This window comes from Capsella rubella, unplaced genomic scaffold (assembly GCF_000375325.1).
Source record: "Capsella rubella cultivar Monte Gargano unplaced genomic scaffold, Caprub1_0 scaffold_7, whole genome shotgun sequence".
Lineage (NCBI taxonomy): Eukaryota > Viridiplantae > Streptophyta > Magnoliopsida > Brassicales > Brassicaceae > Capsella > Capsella rubella.
In genome coordinates this window covers 3,500,217-3,514,934 of record NW_006238917.1, presented here as the reverse complement: position 1 = coordinate 3,514,934, position 14,718 = coordinate 3,500,217, and the positions used below count along the sequence as shown (strand labels likewise).

Genomic DNA, 14,718 nt, shown 5'->3' with positions numbered 1-14,718 from the left:
AGAAACTATGTTACGATCATACAAATCAAGGAAATTGAATAACTAAAGCAAAAACACAAAGTGAACAACAAGATTGTAAAACCTAGCTCAAATGGTTATCATCGATACCTTGTGACCTGATAATTTGTTTTTAGTACTAATTAATTATAAAGTTATAAGAAATCACATACTATAATTATTAATCTTCTTCACAGAATGTCATTTTCAGGGAAACTTAGAGAAGCAGCAAGAACTATGGAGAGGCTGATGATTGATGAGTCGACCGCAACATTAGAGTATACAGAGAGGTACATTTTTCTATGACTGAAAATATAAGATTACGTTAGAGCACCTCCAATGGAGATGCTTAATGTATCTTTAACACATTGCTTATCATTATATGTAATGATTATAATCATAAAAAAGAAAATATTGTAAGTACCATAGCTTAAATTGTGATTATAAGCAACACATAAGCACTATTTTTGAAAATTTATTTTAAAAAATTGATTAGCACCCTCCAATGGTAAGCATCATTGGAGGTGCTCTTAGATCATATTGCTTCTGATTAGCTGAGCTGAGTTGGCATTGGAATTGCCCATGTATACTGAATTTGTTTAATATATATATATATATATAGTTGCTAGTTACTCACTCAATAGTTTTGTTAATTTGGTTTAATGTCAAAAGGGAACAAACCATAGACCCAACACCCAAACACATCTATCTAAGGAATCCAGCTAGCGGTACTTATTGTCGAGATGTTTAATCAATCGTACAGATTTAGCTATCACGAATCGAACCTTTTACATTTAAAAAACAAAATATAAAGATATATATAAACTTTGATTGTGTTGGGATCAAGAGCATAATTAAAGATATTTATAAATAATTGTTAACGTGCATGATGTGTGTTGCTTGGAGAGAAAAAAACAAAGATTCTTTAGCTCTATCATCAGGCAAATGTTTATACATGCAATTTCGTTGCAAATCCAAAATAGAAGAAGTTGTTTAATTTACGGGGAAATTAATAACTTGGCACTATTTGGAGTTGGACCATACACCCCACCGAGTCTGGTTGAAAATTTGAAATATTAGATTTATTCAATAGAAAAAGAAAGAGAGTACATACATACATACATACATCTTGTGTTACGTATTTGAGATCTGATCTGATGACTTATTACTTACTTACTACTAGTTTTAATACTGACATTAATTATCGACCGGTAAAATTAGTTGTCCATATTCTCTTGCCCATAAACATACATAAACGTTTGGATTTCAGCCACGTCATTAATTGAAAGCACACAAGTGGATCCGATGAGTGCCGCGTGTCCTCGTCGGTCACGACAGACCCACGAAGCCTCAAAAAGCTCTGTTCACGTTGGCAACACACACAAAAAAAACCTTCTCTCTCCCTCTCTTTCTCTCGTCTTCGCACGCTGTTTCTGTTTTTTTTTTTTTTCTAATTCTAAGTTTCTAACACAAAAAAGGGTTAAGACATTTCTTACGGTCCATAGTCAAAACAAAATTACACACCGAGACCTTCATAAATATATATAACTGTGCGATAGAGAGAGAGAGAGAGATCGTGAGACCCAGTGAGAGAGGAAACGTTTCTCTCTTGTCTTGTTTGTTTGTTTGTAATCTCCGTCCCTTTTTCGTTGATTCGAATCTAGAGACTTAGATGGCGGCTGCGAAGCTCGTGGCTTTGTTACTTCTTTCCCTGCTTTTCACCACCTCCGTCTTCGCCGACCCGGAAACTGTTGACCCTGCTGGATCCGAATCCGATGATGGCTCCTCTTCGATCCAACTTGATCAGCTTAATGCCAAGATCCGTGCCCTTGGTTAGTTTAGTTCAGTTAGTTAGTTAGCGACTTGCATTTCTCGAAATCTCTTTCCCTCTGATCGAGTATATTTGCAAAGTTTTGATTTTTCCCCACTTGGATTCGTATTGATATCGCAATTTTACTGTTTCGTCTACTTTTTATGTGTTTCTCTCTTCTAATAGCATTGACTTTGATTGGTAATTTTTGGATACATTTCAGATTTGAATCGTATATACTTGTACCCAATGTTGAATTGCTTGCTATGTTTTTTCTTTCATTTCTCAAAATATGCCAAATCCTCTCAGCTTCGAGCTTGTTTTATAGCATTGTTTCTTTGGTGAACGATGCAAATTTCGGTTTTTGAGCTTTACGTTATCCTTTTCTTTATTTGTTGTGAAGAATCTCAAATCGACGAGAAAGCCCGGGAAGTTCAGGGAAAAGACGAGTTAGTAGCAGAGAAGGAAAAACTTCTTAAAGATAGGGAAGACAAGATTGCTTCCTTGCAGACTGAAGTCTCATCACTACAAGTATGGATCTTGATATGGTTTCAGTTTCATCTACTTGTTTGGAACCTGTCCGTAGATTGTTCTAATTGTTCGACATTTTTCGTTTACATCCCATCTGAATGTTTTCACTCCTCTCCAGAAAAAGGGATCATCAGATTCTGCAAAACAGTTGGGAAAGGCTCAAGCACGAGCTGTTGAATTAGAGAAGCAGGTGGGACTCTAAGTTTAATAACTCTATCTGTTTATAATATGCATGCAAACGGAACCTGATCTTTTGCTACTTCTGCCATTCAGGTAGAGGTACTCAAGAACTTCTTGGAGCAAAAGAACAAAGAGAAAGATTCCACAGAAGCTCGTACTAATGAAGCTGAGAAAAAACTAATTGAACTTAACTCCAGCCTTGACAAAGTATGTCAGTTTACATCACTTGTTTCATTTGTTTCATCTCAGCTTTAGCTTGACTTTGTTTAAGGTTGAGTTCAAAATATCTCATGCTCTAAGCATCGTCATTTATTACCATTGCAGTTTCTATTCTCAGCTATAATAGATCTCCTTAGGATAGATCCTTGCATGATGTGATACTTGCGTTTGATCTTTATCTGAGCCTGAGTTGTATGGACTTGTTTAGAGTAGGTTTCGTAATACAATCTGATTATTTCATCAGATCTTTTTACTTCCTTACTATACCATCGACTATGCTTCTATGGATATGTACTTTTGGTTGAGCCAATTCTTCTAGTAGTGTCCTGAAGATATTTAATTGTAGTATCTAATGTTTTGCAGCTTCAGAAAACAAATGAAGAGCAGAAGAACAAAATAGGAAAACTTGAACGTGCTATTAAGATAGCTGAGGTACAATGATCTATTATTAAATTAGAGTTCACATGCTTTTGGTTTCTGCCTTACATATAGCTTCTCCAAATTTAAAATTTCAGGAAGAAATGTTGAGGACGAAGCTTGAAGCAACCACAAAGGCCAAGGAACTGCTGGAGGTATTAGTTTGACACAGTTTTCCATTATAGCATTAGATATTGTATTGTTTGGGAAATTAGCGGAGCCTGGAAGCCATAATTCAGCTGAAAGCTAATGTCAATTGTTTTATTTACTCAGGCTCATGGTTCATGGCTTCCACCTTGGCTTGCTGTTCACTGGTTGAAATTTCAGGTAAGGTTCATGCTGGCCTTTATACAATTTTGTACCATAGCAGTTTTTTCCCCAATTAACATGGGATTCATGTACCCACAGACTTATACCGAGACTCATTGGGAGGCCCATGGGAAACCTGCTGTGGAGACAGTATTTCTAAAGGTGCTGTTTAACTTTTGTGCTAATGAGATTTATGCATCTACACTGCATGAGAGCATCTGGTTAATGAAGTTTACTTGTTATTAATTAGGTGACGGAAGCAAAAGCTCAAGCTGAGAAGTGGGCTGAACCACATGTGGAAAACGTTAAAACTGTAAGCATCATATTGGCAATTTTTCTTTGTAGTAAATTTCTCTGGCTTTAATTGAATGCCTGCATTTTTGATGAATCACCAATATCTAGAGTTACAATAGGCTTATATATACTGTGTGTTATGACACAACTTGCAGAAATATATTCCAGCCATCAAGGAAACCGTTACTACACATGTTGAGCCACATGTTCGAACACTATCCATCAAAGCTAAAGAGACTTACCATGCATCAAAGAGTGCTGTTTCCCCTCACATTGTCACGGTTCAAGAATTTGTAGACCCCTATTATCAGGTATACTGTTCTTATTTGTTTATTCTTTCACCGATAGTTTTGGTACACACTAATCAGCTAAAATCTATGGATGTAAACTTGATGCTTGTTACAATCCCCAGGAGGCCAAAAAGTTCAGCAAGCCATATGTTGACCAAGTGGCCACGACCACAAAACCACATGTTGATAAAATAAAGGTTGCAATGAAACCTTATACAACCAAGGTGATCATCGTCTATACAGAGTTTCTTGAATCCGCCACAACTTACCACCATCAGGTCTGAAACTGAAACCGTACTTGTGCATATTATATATATATATATGAATTATTCCACTCCTTGGATTCATCAATGAGTTTGCTCGACTTCTATAGCTAAACTATCAATGTTTATCTGTGAAGGTCCAAGCCCATGTCGAACGAAAACTGAAAAACCATGAGCTGACGGAGCCTTTTGCTACCAATGAGTTTGTTTGGTTTGCGGTATTTGCCTTACTTTCTTCTAGAATGTATTCTGAGACTGCATGCTTTGTTTGTTTCCTTTGTAACGTCAAAATCTTAATCTACTGTAGGCCTCTGCATTGTTGGCATTACCCGTCTTCATTGCTTACAGAGTGCTCTGTTCTCTCTTCTGGCAAGTGTCCTTGTTAACCCATTTAGCTGTCTTAAATAATATTCTTACTCATAGAAATGTCTTGTATTATTGTTTATCGCAGCACAAAGACAAAGAAACCTGTAAAACACCCTCACCACCATGGTCGTCGTAAGGCCAAAAGGGGCCACACTGACAAGTGAAATTCATTGTTCCACGCACTCAAAATAGTCGAGGTACACTCTCACGTTTAAATTTTTGCTTGATATATTGCCAAACTGAGTAGGCTATTTGAGGAACATCTTCTTCTTCTCCAGTAAAAGTATTGTAGTTATGAGTTTTCTAGCTTCCAACATCAGAGGAAATCAGGTAGTCTAGTTACTGTGAAAATAAACAAATATGTAGTCTGTTAGTGACAGAACCAAACTCGGATTACTGATTGTTGCTTCTCTGGCTGGAATGTGGTTTTGAGTATACATCTAGATAGACCCGTATGGAGATTATGACATAACATTAGGTAATTACGTGTTGCTTTCATGCTCATATTTTCTTAATCAGTTGCTTGTTAATCGCTCCAGGTCATGAGGTTAAAACGCCTTTGTGGCGGACTGTTCTAAGGTCAGGTCACCGGACAGGTTGCTTTTTGAATCAAGGGAAAACCTCGAATTGGTGTCTGATGGGTTTTTAGAGGCTCTTTGTCCAAAAGTGTTGATTTCTTTCCTTGATATTTTGTATTGTTTTGGACAGTTTTTTTCCAGTATTTTTACACAGAAGATTAGACATTTACTAGAGAAAATCTAGCAAAGCTTGGTGTATTTTAGTGTATTTTTCCATTTCACGTGGATATATTGCGATCATTAATTTATTTCACACTCTTTTCTTTCTCTTCAATTTTCTCTTTTTATTTGCATATTTGAAAGATCACCTATTTCATATAACTCCAGTAACTCTTAACATGGTTCTTTCGCTTCTTCATTGTATTCTTACAAATTGAACTCTTGCTTATAAATTCACTAAAAAGTTATAGCCAACGATGAAAAAGAAAACACAACGTGGAGGAGATAATTAAGAGATACATCTTGGGACTAACGATTCATCATCAATTAGAATAGACGAAAGGCCAACAACAAGGATTGGGACTTGATTAAATTGGGTCGAGAAAGAGCCATGCACGTATCTTAAAGGCACTTAAACGTTTCCACTTCCACCTCGATTTTCTTGTTTATAAAAACATCGCTACCTCTACTTCCTCTTTTAATAGTCCAAAGTCACAATAACTTGGGTACAAAAAATGGCGAATCTCAACATGGCAGGATATCATGTTGTTGAAGAAATCTTGTTGATCTTGATTCCCCTGTTCTCAACGCTCCAGAGTTAGCAACTGAAGTAAGCAATTGGAAAAAAGCTAATCGAGAAATTGAGAAAACTGACTCACCTAGGTATTACGGGATTTTGCATGAGGACCCTGCGACTGCGAGAAGCTCTCTACTTAAAAGAGCAAACTTTCCTACGCTCATTGCTGTTGCAGAGAAACTAAGGAATAGATGGTTTGATAGCGGCAACAAGGTAGTGAATGCAGAGGTATCTGATCAGGTATACCACTATGTTGGTATGCATACCAAGTTCTGCTCTTCTGCCAGAGTGTGCGAAGCCACCCAGGAAGCTATCGACTTCCTTACAAATTTAGACTTCTGTTTTTGAGACATGGGTTATTTCTACTCTTGTTTCCGTTAATTTTGTGTTTCTTTAGTTTAAGCGTTTTTTATTGTTGTTTGTTCGTTTTGTCTTTTAGGGTCTGATGATATCAATCTCCATGACTCCTTTGTTTTTGTTGTCAAACTCAATGCATGCATGGCTGATGATATAAAACTCTTCTTGGTTATTTTAATAAGTCTTTCGATTGCCCGTACTTTCATCAGTCAGCAGCCAACATTGTCTTTGGTCATTCCAGTTTACACTGCAAACATCTTGCCGTTTATCTCTCCGGGTGGGATATATGAAAACGAATTGCTGTGTGCGTAATTACATTCGTTTTTTACTAGTTTACAAAAATATATGTAGATCAACAATTGCCATTTGTCGTTGTTGGATTTTCAAGTCCAAGCCAACTTTTTATTAGTATGATATTGTCCGCTTTGGGCCTATAACTCAAGCCCGCACGGATTTATTGGGCTACTTCCCAAAAGGCCTCATACTAATTGGAGTTGGACTTGACTTATATATTATAAATATCTCTTTCTAATCTCCGATGTGGGATATTGGTTTGTATTCCAATAGTCGTGTTTCAGTTAATCAGTTTCAATAAAACGTAAATTTAAAACTTAATAAAAATTTCCTAGATTAAAAAGCATTTAACTAAAATCGTGAATTAATTAACACAACAATATCTACTATATATAAATACATCTTTTTTTTGGTAAACCAACACTTCTTCTAATTAAAATAGCTCAAACTCCAGTCATGAAGGAGATGTTACATGATAGCAAACCAGCCTTTGCCAAAGCATCAGCCTCAATATGAAAGAACTACTATTATCTCTCATATTTTTCCAAAAGAGCTCATTTTCGTATATATTTTTTCTCAATTTACATTTCCTTGACATGAATGTAACAGTATGAGTTAATTAAGAGATTAACCATTAAAGTTTTGATTTCAACAAATAATATAGAAGGAGGATTAATAAACCAAAAAGAAAGATTATGGATTTAAAAACAAAGAAAAAACTATTTAATTGAAAAATTGAAAAAAGAGAAGTCCGTTCGTTCCTCATTTGGAGCTACAGTGACCGTTTCTAGTGCTTAGAGAGAGAGAGAGAGAGAGAGAAAGAGATAAAGAGAGAGGCCGCTTTGGATTTGCGGGAGATTAGGGACTGTGAGGATTCTTCGATCTTCAGATTCTCCGCTAGGGATTCTGAATCGCTTACCTGCAAGTTGTTCCGTTTCGTATCGTCCGCTTATTCCACCAAGGGGGCCGTGGCGGCGGATTTGCGCCACCGGTGGTTTTCTATGGTTCGATCTTTTGTTCTCTTTCGTCTCCGAAGCCGGTTTCTGTTGTTTTTCCCGTTTGTTTTCCTCTGTTTCATAGAGCTGCAATATATGATGAGATTATATTTCACGCTTTACCAGTTTCTATGTCTACTACGGTCATTTTGACGACGACAGTGATGATCGTCTTAGCCCACTCGCATCTCAATTTGAATTTCGTCATCCTTTCCGATTAAAAGAAGAACTGAGTCCGTTTTGATGCGATATTTGGTGGTTTTGTAATTTGAATCACTTGATTCTTCACTGCTTTGACACAATTGAATTTGGATTAAGCTGTATATTTGCACATTGTTCACAGTACCACTATCTCTTGGTCAATCCCTATATTATAGGGATGCCTTATGACTTTATGAGCTCTCTCGATGGTTAGTTAATGTTTTTGTTTTTCTACTTCTCTTCAGGGATTCTGAAGAGTGAGTTTTTTCAAGAAGATGATTTTGATACTTCAAACGGTAGCTTAAGAGATACTGCTGTCATGTCAGAGTCTCGTCAAAGGCCTCCTTTTAAAGGCCCGAGATGGATTATCACTTTGGTTGTTCTCGTTGCGGTTGTTGTCATCACAGCATTCATTTATCCTCCCCGGAATTCTGTGGCGTGCTACATGTTTTCTGGTCCTGGATGTCCGTTATACCAACAGTTTTTGTTTGTGCCTTCGAGGGAATTGACTGACAATGAAGCTGCAGCTCAAGTTGTGATGAATGAAATCATGAACCTGCCTCTATCTAAGACCAAGAATCCTAAGATAGCCTTCATGTTCTTAACACCAGGGACGCTTCCTTTTGAGCCTCTCTGGGAGATGTTCCTTCGTGTAAGATTTTCTCTTTAAAATCACTTGGAGTTTCCTTAGAGATGTCACTTTGGTCAAGCTTATCTTTTTATCATCCCTGACGAAATGGGGGCTGTTTTGTTGACTCAGGGTCATGAGAGCAAATTTACAATCTATGTGCACGCGTCAAAGAAAAGCCCTCTGCATACAAGCAGCTATTTTGTTGGTCGAGATATACACAGTCACAAGGTAAATGAGACTGTCTACACCATGTAGTCGGTTTTTTGATTTTTTTATAATTAGTAGTGATCTTTCTAGGTAGCTTTATTATGCTAATCTTATGCAGGTTTCTTGGGGTCAGATATCCATGGTTGATGCAGAAAGAAGGCTATTAGCTCATGCTCTAGTTGATTCTGATAATCAACACTTTGTGTTGCTTTCAGATAGGTGATTGAATCGTCATCTCTCTTTGATATTAAATCTCCTATGGTCTTTAATAATGCTTAAATAGTCCTACTCTTACCATCTTCTCTGGTGTTTATTTGGCAGTTGTGTACCTCTTTTCGACTTTAACTATATCTATAATCACTTGATGTTCGCAAATCTCAGCTACATTGATTGGTAAGTTGTTTTATTATGCCTACAATTTACTCATGCGGTTGATCTCTTTTATGTCTTGCTGTCATCCCGGCTTCTCTGGAGACTCTGGTATTAAGTACCTATAACTTGCATATTTTCAGTTTTGAGGATCCTGGACCACATGGATCTGGTCGGTATTCACAGCATATGCTGCCTGAGGTTGAAAAGAAGGATTTTCGGAAGGGCTCGCAGGTATGTTAATGTGTTATGTGTTAAGATATCATATTTTTTTGCAGTTCAGACAAAAAGAATGGTCATGTCTTTATTGTAGTTATGGGTGCGACTTTTTTTGTTACTTAATGCTATATTTATTATTGTCCCCCACTCTGGCTTCTCAATTTTGATTGATCTGTTTGAAGCTTGACATGTGCGTCTTTATATCATCTTTTCCAGTGGTTTTCAATGAAGAGGAGACATGCTATAGTCGTTATGGCGGACAGCCTTTACTACACAAAATTCAAGCTTTATTGTAGGGTAAGCAAGCCTACAATTTCATGCGATCTCATATTCACATGATTGTGTAATATTAATTATATCTTGTAGTGTGTCCTAATCTTCTCTATCGGGTGACACTTTTTTCTGCAAATCTTCCATAATATTTGTGTTGCTCATAGTTGGTGATCAAACTAAGTCATCTAAGTTAGACAGTGATCCGCCCATTGAGATAGTAGCTGATTGACATAGTGGTCATGCTGTGTGATGTTCAAACAAAATCCATGTGTTTTCCTTTCTTTATAGCATAGAGGCGAGATGGTAGGGTACTGAGGCATGTTTAGAATGTCACTATCGATCTCGAATCATGAGCATTTGTGTAATTAAGCGACATTTTCCTTAATGGCTTATATTTTGTCGCAGCCAAATATGGAAGGACGCAACTGCTATGCAGACGAGCATTATTTCCCAACTCTTTTCAATGTCAGTGTACTGCTTGCTTGCCTCTTATTAAACTTAAACTACTCATTTGCCTCTAATTTCATCGTAATCTCTCCGCTCATGATCTCTTTCTTTCAGATGATTGATCCAGATGGAATAGCAAACTGGTCGGTCACACATGTCGATTGGTCCGAGGGGAAATGGCATCCGAAACTGTACAATGCAAGAGACATCACTCCTTACCTCATCAGGAAAATCAAGGTTCCACTTGTTCTTCTCATTCTCAATGTGCTGTTAGAATTTTTATTTTCTGCGATCTTAGTATGCTGTTCTAATCTGATTTGCAGTCCATCCAACTTGCTTACCATGTCACAAGCGATTTAAAGGTAAAACACCTGAGTCTCATAATTATTACCATGTTTGTTGGAGTTTCTGTTACTGATCCATAAACATTCTCTATGCAGAAAGTGACGACTGTAAAACCGTGTTTATGGAAAGGAGAGCAACGTCCATGTTATCTATTTGCTCGGAAGTTTAATCCTGAAACTCTGAACCGGCTGATGTACCTCTTCCCTAACTACACCTCGATGGTATGAAAGGCTTATCGGATTCTCTAATTCTCATGTTTGGTCTTTGTTAAACTTTTAACCAAAGCATCCGCCTTGTGATAAATATGAGGACCATTCAGCTATTTAAAGTTGGGTTTGAGCCTGGCACAGACAAGAACAATAACTGATTTGGTGTTATTGATTTTGTTTATGGTTAACAAAACATTTAGCGTGCTAGCATATTACTTAAACTTTGTATTGCGATTAATTATGTTATGTAATGTCTCTTTAGATATTTTAGCATTGCGACATTTATTCTTTTGGATATTTTAAAGTTCAGGGTCCCTTAATAAAATCATTTTAAAGAAGCAACACAAAACACCACGGCGTTTCAAATCACATGAATGTTGTTTCGTAAATCGTAATACAGCAGTAGCGCACTAACTGCCTTTTACACGACCAAGACTATCATAAATCGTAAATGTCGCTCGTAGAATTTAACAGTCAAAGTAAAAAACATTATAATCCTTTTAGGTTAAATCGATACCGTTCATTCAGATTACTTTTAGAAGGTAAAAAAGCAAACACAGGAGGATTAATCTAAACCGTTCATCCAAATCAATCCTGGAAAAAGTAAGAAAGAGCGGTAATAACACAGGAGGACCATCTTCAGAAGTTCTAAAAGGTTGCGAACGGAGAAGAAGATTCTTTCGACGAAACCCTGTTGTTGTTGTTGTCCTGTCCTGTCCGTACAATGCCGCCGAAAAAGAGCAAGGCTGATGGAGAAGGAAAGGCGAAACCTTTAACGACGGCGTCGTCTAGAGTGACTCGGAGCATGGATCGTCGAACTCGAAGTGAGACTCAACAAAACGGTGCTAAACCGGCTGGATCCGCCACTACACCGGTTAAGGTTGCCTCTCCGAAGAAGGCGAAGAGGAAGAAGCCAGCGATTGAGACTGGAAAAGCGAAGAAGGGAAAGCAGGAAGACGAAGCAGTTGGGGAAGTTGAGAAGGAAGAAGAGGAAGAGGAAGAGGCAGAGCCAGAGGTTGAGGACCCGACGAAAGCGAAGATTGTCATAGAGTACTGGTAAGTGGTAAATTATGCATAAAAGTTTCGATTTTTTTGTGTTGTCTTTAGATTTATTGAGAAAATGGAGGGACTCGTTAGAGTGAAAATTTAGGTATACGCCTCGAAATTGAAGCTAAAAGGTTAAAACTTTTGATATTATTGAACAGTCTGCTGAGACTTTTGTGTCCGTGTAGTAGCTAGGGTTTTCTGTTTTCACATTATTAGGGTTTCTTCTTGAATTCTACATAAGTTTTCTTATTAGTGATTACTGATTAGTGGTTTCGTGTAGTAAGCTGGGGCAAATGAAGGTGACACGCTCATTCATCCTTTTTGTTTTGCTTGCATTTGTGTTTTCTCACATTTTATGAAGAGGAGCTTACTATCTAGTTTATGTTCTATTCTTGTCTTGTTTGAACTTAACTGTAATGTCTTATTGGGACACATGTTCCTTCTGCAAATGGAGAGAACTAGGATTTGCGTCTGCTACCTATGTCTTCTTATCTCACAGCGGTTTTGTTTTGGTTATGTTGTTTAAGTAAACAATGCAATGCGTTCAAGACAAGGGCTATTCAGGTGAAGGAAGGTCTGGAGGGAGCTGTTCCGGGTGTCATGGTGACTCTGAATCCTGAGAAGGTAATTTTTTCACTTCAGATGAATGTGTTGTCATGAATGCTCGCTATTGACGATTATGTAAGATCATGTTTGCCACATTATGCTCGATTAGATGTTCTTCTCCATCGCTAATTTTTTCTTTTGATGTGCTCGAATAGCCAAGGCGGGGTTGCTTTGAGATCCGGGAGGAAGGTGGCGAAACATTTATCAGTCTTTTGGTAAAACATATCTTCTAATACCTTGAAAATATATTTCAATTTGTTTCTTTTCTGTGTAAACTTTGTTCTGTTTGACTAAGGTTTATTGTTAGTACTAACTTCATAACACCACTTGCTTTATATGCACATGATATGAAAATCACCTCGAGATCCTTATTCATTGCGAAATTGATACTATTTATAATGTATTAAGTCATCAGGAATGACATTTACGAAATAGGTGCATGTTGGCTTTTCGTCCTTTACATTTAATAGGACCCTTATGTTTATCTCATTATGTAGGAGATGAAACGTCCATTTGCGCCAATGAAGGCACTTGATATGGAAGAAGTCATCGAGGACATCATAAAGAAGATCAAATGAGAGACCACTACAGACTGCAAATAGGCTCTTCTTGTGCTGAATATGTTCTTTGTTTCTGCTAAGCCTCAGTTAATTCAATTAGGGACTTTCTAGAGCAATGTCAGATTTATTAGGTTCACTTCCTGTTGTTTTGCTATGAGCATTGTAAGTGCAGTCTCATTGTTTTGCATTGCCTGATTGGTTTGGTTGACAGTTTCTGGGATTAACTCGTATTTGTAAGGCTAGTTTGATTCATCTCGTTTCTTAAGGTAAACTGATGCAGAAATGTTATTTTGTTGTTGGGGTCACGCATGGTTTTAACATTCTTTGCATTGGTTGAAGTATGTTCTAACTTCTAAAACACTTAGAACTGTGTTACAAAATCAATAGAGCAAACATCACATTTGCATTCAAAATGGCTGATAACTACAATGCATGAAAAGTAGAAAGTTCATTACACTTAGGTTTTCACTTCCAATGGTCGTGTCTCTTTTCTTGTTTTAAATGCTACGGAAAAATTGTTTTGAACCTCACCTACCATTATTGTCTTCAACCCACGTCAGCCATCTTAGAACCCAGCAAAGCTAGAGAAAAATGCTAGCAGGAGAATTACATCAAACCTGGAACCAGACTTAAAAGCAGAAGAAGATGGTCCAGCCTTATCAGCAGCTTCAATCTTCTCATTATCTGCGCTTGGAGCAGGAGCAGGAGAATCAGCCTCCGGTGTGTCTGCTGTAGGTGTAGTTTTTGGGACAACAGTATCTGAGGAATTGTCAGCATCAGCTGGTCCTGGAGCTGTTGTTGTAGCATTCATGGGAGATGGAGCAGGAACCATTGAAGCATCCATGGGAGATGGAGATGGAACTATAGGAACGGGTGGTGGTGGAGGTGGGTTAACTGCAAGGCTGAGTCCAGGAGCCACGATTGGCATGCTAATCTGGATTATAGAGAGGTTATATGGATTGTGGTACACAGTTGAGACATACTCAGCGTTTAGAGGTGAGTTCTTCACTGCTGATCCAAAGTATACCCTTCCGTTCAATTTGGTAACGTTCAGGAAACCATTCATCTCTTCTCCCAAACCGGTGGTCTGGTATAAGGTAGTAAGCATTATGCTCTTCTCCCTCATCCCCTGAAGCTTGAGCTCATCGTAGTAGTCAAGAATAACATGAGTCATGAGGATGTTCTTGAGCTCGACGTCGGATCTGTTAGTGATGGAGCTGATAGCGTCGTTGCTAACAGCGAGCACGGTTATGGTTTGGTATTTGCTGATGGGTACAGTGAGCTTGGTCTGGGTGAAGAGGCTGCTCATGGTGCTGAAATTGGAGTATTTCTGAAAGGCCAGGGTGATGTTATCCGCTGTGACGACCTTAGAGAAGACGAGTAAGATGGTGAGGGAGAAGAGAGAAAGGGAGGCATTGAGACCCATCTTGTGTGTTCTCCTTTGCTAAACCTCAATGGCTTCACTCGTTTGGTATTTATGCAGGACAAGTGGTGGTTTATAAAAGGAGAGATTTTCTCTGTTATTGGTACTAAACTGAACTAGTCTTTTTGGTTAGCTACGTCTACTCTTCTATTTTTAGAGTGTAATAATAACTAAGACTTGGCCATTGAGAATTTAATTATTTGACGGCTAATTTCGTTTACAGAGTTTAGGCTTTTACAAGTGCTTTATGTTAATTGTTTAATATTGAAGAATGGTTTTCTTTTCTTTAAATGAGACTAAATTAAAATTGATGTAACTTGCAATTATATTAGATGAATTTACCATTATGATAAACTAGTAGTTTCGTTTACAATCCGAAGAAGTTTTATATTAATGATTTTATATAATATTATATTATATCAACATTTGATGGAAAATACAACCTTACGACTTTTGACATGGATAGTTAAACAGTATTTTAATTTTCTGCTAGAAAATTACAACTCATCCACTTAATATCCCCAAATTCTTTAGGATACGTTGGA

At 37.6% G+C, this 14,718-nt stretch overlaps 4 protein-coding genes across 4 annotated transcripts; 3 read left to right on the top strand and 1 right to left on the bottom strand.

Moving 5' to 3' along the window:
• The first annotated feature begins 1,528 nt into the window (after positions 1 to 1,528).
• LOC17877389 lies at positions 1,529 to 5,528 on the top strand. Its single transcript, XM_006283695.2, has 15 exons — positions 1,529 to 1,829; positions 2,211 to 2,338; positions 2,457 to 2,528; positions 2,612 to 2,725; positions 3,101 to 3,169; positions 3,253 to 3,309; positions 3,428 to 3,481; positions 3,563 to 3,625; positions 3,714 to 3,776; positions 3,913 to 4,068; positions 4,170 to 4,325; positions 4,448 to 4,528; positions 4,618 to 4,679; positions 4,762 to 4,873; positions 5,216 to 5,528. Exons 1-14 carry the CDS (start codon positions 1,670 to 1,672, stop codon positions 4,838 to 4,840), a joined length of 1,314 nt encoding a protein of 437 aa, XP_006283757.1. The 5' UTR covers positions 1,529 to 1,669; the 3' UTR covers positions 4,841 to 4,873; positions 5,216 to 5,528.
• Positions 5,529 to 7,427: 1,899 nt separating this feature from the next.
• LOC17879332 lies at positions 7,428 to 10,810 on the top strand. The gene is made up of 11 exons (XM_006283878.2): positions 7,428 to 7,645; positions 8,083 to 8,489; positions 8,598 to 8,696; positions 8,794 to 8,894; positions 8,997 to 9,068; positions 9,188 to 9,278; positions 9,480 to 9,560; positions 9,942 to 10,001; positions 10,098 to 10,220; positions 10,307 to 10,345; positions 10,424 to 10,810. Exons 2-11 carry the CDS (start codon positions 8,157 to 8,159, stop codon positions 10,553 to 10,555), a joined length of 1,131 nt encoding a protein of 376 aa, XP_006283940.1. The 5' UTR covers positions 7,428 to 7,645; positions 8,083 to 8,156; the 3' UTR covers positions 10,556 to 10,810.
• Positions 10,811 to 11,147: 337 nt separating this feature from the next.
• On the top strand, positions 11,148 to 13,033 carry LOC111829652 (selenoprotein H). The gene is made up of 4 exons (XM_023779399.1): positions 11,148 to 11,593; positions 12,112 to 12,208; positions 12,346 to 12,405; positions 12,688 to 13,033. Exons 1-4 carry the CDS (start codon positions 11,262 to 11,264, stop codon positions 12,766 to 12,768), a joined length of 570 nt encoding a protein of 189 aa, XP_023635167.1. The 5' UTR covers positions 11,148 to 11,261; the 3' UTR covers positions 12,769 to 13,033.
• An 89-nt stretch (positions 13,034 to 13,122) lies between these two features.
• Positions 13,123 to 14,373, bottom strand: LOC17877394 (fasciclin-like arabinogalactan protein 5). The gene has a single exon (XM_006286185.2). It carries the CDS (start codon positions 14,174 to 14,176, stop codon positions 13,316 to 13,318), a length of 861 nt encoding a protein of 286 aa, XP_006286247.1. The 5' UTR covers positions 14,177 to 14,373; the 3' UTR covers positions 13,123 to 13,315.
• Positions 14,374 to 14,718: the final 345 nt, after the last annotated feature.

Bases quoted from the DNA above. Each gene is read 5' to 3' on its own strand.
- LOC17879332 (XM_006283878.2), top strand. From the start codon at position 8,157: ATGTCAGAGTCTCGTCAAAGGCCTCCTTTTAAAGGCCCGAGATGGATT. The intron at 10,002-10,097 runs GTCAGTGTACTG...TCTTTCTTTCAG, and splicing joins ATTTCCCAACTCTTTTCAAT to ATGATTGATCCAGATGGAAT. The intron at 10,221-10,306 runs GTTCCACTTGTT...TCTGATTTGCAG, and splicing joins ACCTCATCAGGAAAATCAAG to TCCATCCAACTTGCTTACCA.
- LOC17877389 (XM_006283695.2), top strand. From the start codon at position 1,670: ATGGCGGCTGCGAAGCTCGTGGCTTTGTTACTTCTTTCCCTGCTTTTC. The intron at 4,069-4,169 runs GTATACTGTTCT...TACAATCCCCAG, and splicing joins TTGTAGACCCCTATTATCAG to GAGGCCAAAAAGTTCAGCAA. The intron at 4,326-4,447 runs GTCTGAAACTGA...TTATCTGTGAAG, and splicing joins CCACAACTTACCACCATCAG to GTCCAAGCCCATGTCGAACG.
- LOC111829652 (XM_023779399.1), top strand. From the start codon at position 11,262: ATGCCGCCGAAAAAGAGCAAGGCTGATGGAGAAGGAAAGGCGAAACCT. The intron at 11,594-12,111 runs GTAAGTGGTAAA...ATGTTGTTTAAG, and splicing joins AAGATTGTCATAGAGTACTG to TAAACAATGCAATGCGTTCA. The intron at 12,209-12,345 runs GTAATTTTTTCA...GTGCTCGAATAG, and splicing joins TGACTCTGAATCCTGAGAAG to CCAAGGCGGGGTTGCTTTGA.
- LOC17877394 (XM_006286185.2), bottom strand. From the start codon at position 14,176: ATGGGTCTCAATGCCTCCCTTTCTCTCTTCTCCCTCACCATCTTACTC.